Source organism: Cyprinodon variegatus, unplaced genomic scaffold, assembly GCF_000732505.1.
Source record: "Cyprinodon variegatus isolate N-32 unplaced genomic scaffold, C_variegatus-1.0 Scaffold255, whole genome shotgun sequence".
NCBI classification, from domain to species: domain Eukaryota; kingdom Metazoa; phylum Chordata; class Actinopteri; order Cyprinodontiformes; family Cyprinodontidae; genus Cyprinodon; species Cyprinodon variegatus.
In genome coordinates, this window is record NW_015150708.1 from 522,099 (window position 1) to 526,847 (window position 4,749).

Sequence of the window (4,749 nt, forward strand, 5' to 3'; positions counted from 1 at the left end):
ATTGTCTCACAAAACTCATAAAACTTTTTTTTTTAAGGATGGGTATTAGCATTCTTTGAAGAGTTAAGGGTAGAAATAAGTAATTCTAGTACTATAATTACATTATTTATGGACACCCAGATGTATTTGTTTGCGCATGCGCAGAATGGATCATGCTTCCGGGATAGATTGGGTAGTGATAACCCCTGGCCCCCCATCTAGCTCCGCCCCTGGCCATAGTGCAAAAGATATCTGCCTCCACAAATGTGAATCCCCTGTATTTATAAATATCGATTTCTAAGGCAAAGCAAACATAAACATTGAGAATTCCAGTTCATATGTGAATATGAAATAACAAACACATAGATAATACATTTTATTTATGTTAGTAAATCCCTGTAATTATTACACACTGTACCTTTAAGTCCAATGTATGGAGCTGATCTCTTCCATCCACGCTCGAGCGGTGCCACCGTCAGGCTGCTGCCTGCTGAAGATCTCCATCAAGCAGTGATGTGCTGCGGGATCTGCGCCCGGTGCGTTCACGGACCGGGGGGTACAATGGCTTAAGGATTTTGGGGGAGACTCTGCCGTCGGCTGACAACAGGTCACATGGATAATCCCCGTTCAAACCAAAGCCACCGTATCATCCGGTGTTTTTGGGTGATCAGAGCGCCGCTGTGGACCTGATGCGGGCAGCTCGTCCTGGCTGCAGACGGAGGAGCAGGTGCGTTCAGGAACCAGATGTCTTAATGCGCTTTTAAATGTAGCGAATTCACATCTAACCTCCCAATAAAGAGACATTTCGGTTGTATAATCAGATATTTTGGTTGGGCATCCTGCGTTTCCGAATAGAAATGTGTCTGATGTGACATTAGTTTAGCAGAGGTGGTGGAAAACAAAGGTTCATTTTGCCTTTATTTTCTGGATCACCTGCAGAGTGTCAGACATGAGTTGGGGGAATTAATTTATTATGATAACATTCACCCTGAGGATCATAATAAAAGGGATTATTAATGAGTGCCTTTTGTTCAAGGATTGTATTTCCATGGGGAGCCTATCAGAGATTGTCAGTTTTCATTATTTATTTTTAATATTTAATCATTCTAAAAAATGGTCAGATTTGGGTACCCTGTCTGGGCCCATCTTTTTTCTTGCATGTCTTTAGACCATTGCTTCAAATGAGAAATACAACTTTAGATCTACCTATATTTAAACTCAAAATCATCCTCTGTATAGATTTTCACATAACAAACAACTGATGGTACATTTTTCCTCTTTTAAATTTTATTTAAAAAACAAACTCTGTTGTTATTGGTGAGCCTGCATTTAAATGCTTTATGCTACTGTTGTATCAGTGATCATGCCTACAGCTGCACCATCCACTTCCACTAAAAGTACTCTTCATTTCCTCCTACAGTTTGCTTCTTATTCTACATCAACTTACTAAGACTGTGTATTTTGTCATTTTTTTGGCTTCTTTTTTCATTCATATTTAAATGTTGCTGCAACTTTTTAAATAGCAGTTTAACAAACTGTTGTGCAACTCACCTGGCCATTAGTACTTTTGCTAATCAAGAAAATAGTATTCCCAACTACCTATATGAAAAGAATTGTTTGAATAACTAACACACCTAGCACTATTTCTTTGTAGCTAGAAGGTCCTGGATTCAAATCCCTGGTATCTTTCTGCATGCATTTACATGCATGTGTGGTTTGTCTGCAGGTACTCTGGCTTCCTTCTTTAGGTCTAAAATAGGCACTAAAATGTTGATTAGGATCTCTCAACTGCGCTTAGTTAATCAAATAAATATTGTAAGCAGAATGCATTTTTATCCAAAGGCAAAATATTATCCCTCAGGATTGTAAATATCTACTAATGTACCATGACAAACATAATCTTTGAGTGACCTATAAGGAATGTGGCAGATCATCTGTTTTATAATCAGTGGCAGTATCTAAAAATATCTTTGAGATCAAGCATTTTATTTTGATTCAGAGTTCCAACTTCATCATAGGTATCAGGAATATAAATTATGCCAGAATTCCTTATTTTAACACAAGTAAACACGCTTTCTCTTGGTGCAATTCAAAGTCCATTTTATTACATATTAAAATCAAGTCCTGTACTTTTTTATATACATTTTTTGAAAATACTTTTCTGACATATACCTCCAAAGAAGCAGTTTCAAAAATGGATTGTTATGGAAGATCTTCAGCAGCAAACCATGCTATCTCTTTGATGCGTTTAAATACAAATATATCAGAATGTGTTCAAGTGGAAGCTCGGAAGGTGATCATTGTCAGCATTTGCTTGGGATTTGCCAACGATGGCCGTATCTATTTATTTATTTATTTATTTTTAACAGTGTTCTGTCTGACAATGTGGCAATAAGAATAATTGTCTTGGTGCCAAAAAGAGCCCAACAGATTTTTACTTTCACAAGTGTAGCAGTATGGCAATTGCCATACTGCTCCACTTGTTTCATGCATATAAATTGCTTTATTATAATTATGCAGGGGGTTTTACAGTTTATATGGACACTGCTATGTATATAGAGCAGACAAACAGAAGAAGAAAAGGAAAAAAGTAAGAAAAAGAGAAAAGATGAAAGAAAGTAGAGATAGAAAGGAGATAATGACAAAACATTTTCAGTCTGCTTCATCACCTGCAACGAGATCAAAAAAGAACAGCACAACCGAAAGACATGGTACGAGACATACAATAAAGCAATACCTTGAAACTCGCTAAAGTAATATTATTAAGTCTGACATGTACTGTACTCTGTGTTACCAGAAGATATGAATGTGGGGTTTCTGTATGGAAGTGAATCTCTGAGTACCTGGAGCCAAGCACCTGTAATTGTGGCCGTATCTATAATGATTTGAAGGTCATCAGGGTCCGTCCCTGGCTCAAACATGGTTGAACTAGCAGATCAGATCTTTCTTAGTTCCTCTTATGATATCACTGACCGAAATACACACAAAGCAGAATTGCAGCTCCTTTGTAAAAGTTGCTTTTTATAGAAAAGGGTTTTGTGAAATCGTGCATCTACCCATTTATCTTTTGTTGTTAGTGCCTATTTTTTATTAAAAAAAGATACACATCTGGATATTATCTAAAGTGAGCGATTGCAGGCCCTGTTTGGGAAGTCATCCGCAATTAGTTTCACTTAGAGTTGACGTTTCATGAGAAGACACACTTGGTGCTGGTGAAATTTAATATCCACATGGGTGTTCAGAGTGTGGCAGCTCTATTTCCGGGGCTGTGATATCATCCTAAATTTCTGCTGCGAGGGGTATTTTAGGAAAAGATGTCAAAGCAGGGAACTCATTTCGGAACATTCAGGTCAGTAAGGCTGTTATAGAGAAGCAGTTTGGAGACGGGTTTCCTGCAGTGAGGAAAAGCTGAAATCAGAAGAGAGAATCCATCCCAGAGTGTGTTTGGCAAGTGTTCCCTCCAAAGCTTCTGCATAAAGCTGCTACAGTTTTTTTTTTGAGGGGGGGGGGAGGCACAGATCTGACAACATCTGACTCAAAGGATAAGCCTTTAAAAGCCTGCGACTGACAGCTTGGAGGGCTTGTAAGGCTTTGCAGATTCCACCTTATCTAAGAAAAGTAGAGTCCTCCTTTCAGTGATTACTAAAAGGTGTCACTTTTGTGTCTAATCACAATTTCTCTTTAATATTTCTGACTGTAAAGAGAAAGCTGCTCTGCTTTTGTTTGTTTTTTGTATATCATGTACTATTTATGGTGCGACTGAACTGATTTATCTCAACTGAGAGCTATTTCAATCCACACGGACCATCAGTGATGTTCAGCTATCTAATCTGAACCTTGGGGGTGTTTTCTCTGTAATCTGGTCATGCTGATGTGATTGTAATAGTATCTGACTGAGAGAAACACGTTCCGCTCTCTGTTGCTCCCCTAGGTGTTTGAGTGACTGAGGGGCTTCAGCAGGATGGAAATAGATGCCTGTTTTCGCTACTACTTCCAGCACCCATGGTCGCGTCTCATCGTGGCCTACCTCGTCACCTTCTTTAATTTCCTCATCTTCGCAGAGGACCCCATCTCCCACAGCCAGACAGAAGCTCACATGATGGTGGTGGGCAACTGCTTCTCCTTCCTGTTTAACAAGTACCCGGGCCTGGGGTGGAACATCCTGAAAGTAATGTGCTGGATCCTGGCCATTATCACCGGCCTGTTAGCCGGGAAGTTTATATTCCACCGCCAGCTCTTTGGTAAGTCATGTGCACAGTAATGCACTGGAATGTGCCGACTAATGGTTCCACTATAGAAGGGAAACATCCTTCTGACCTACTCTTGTTGTGACTATTGATCAATGAAAAACAACCTATGCTATTGTTTTTCTAAATTCCTTTTCTGCTCTCTGATTTTTTTCAGAATCAACCATCATTTAGAAATGTCCTTTAAGAGCTATCCCTAGAGATTTCATATGCATTTGTGCAAAGCATAGCTTTTGAGATTATACCATTATACAAACCCATTATGTTGCTATTGCTGCAAAGTAACCCTATAAAACCTTTATTAAGTTTTTTTTTCCCACTGAAGCGATTCTATAATGATCACTGGATCATTTTCTCCACCCAAGACTTTATTGTAAAGAACACATACAGTTGGGAAATGCCTCACGTCCCAACCATCTGATCTTATTTGGAGTAAGAGAGCAAAGCTTTTTGAGTGGTAAAAGGAAAATAATTTTTCTTCTGTTCCGACACCAGTCCATTATTAAGCATACTTTCTTAAAGG

General features: G+C 38.9%; 1 protein-coding gene across 4 annotated transcripts in view; it reads left to right on the forward strand.

Annotated features, from left to right (window-relative positions):
• The first annotated feature begins 410 nt into the window (after window positions 1–410).
• tmem117 (transmembrane protein 117) overlaps window positions 411–4,749 on the forward strand; it is an 82,155-nt gene continuing 77,816 nt past the window's right edge. The window contains exons 1-2 of one of the 4 annotated variants that reach the window (XM_015382318.1): window positions 411–706; window positions 3,911–4,220. In XM_015382318.1, coding sequence (XP_015237804.1) covers window positions 3,941–4,220 — 280 coding nt within the window. In that variant the 5' untranslated portion in view covers window positions 411–706; window positions 3,911–3,940. Of the gene's footprint in view, window positions 707–3,378; window positions 3,598–3,910; window positions 4,221–4,749 lie in introns of those variants that run through there. The other 3 variants (XM_015382319.1, XM_015382322.1, XM_015382321.1) reach the window with 3 other exon arrangements.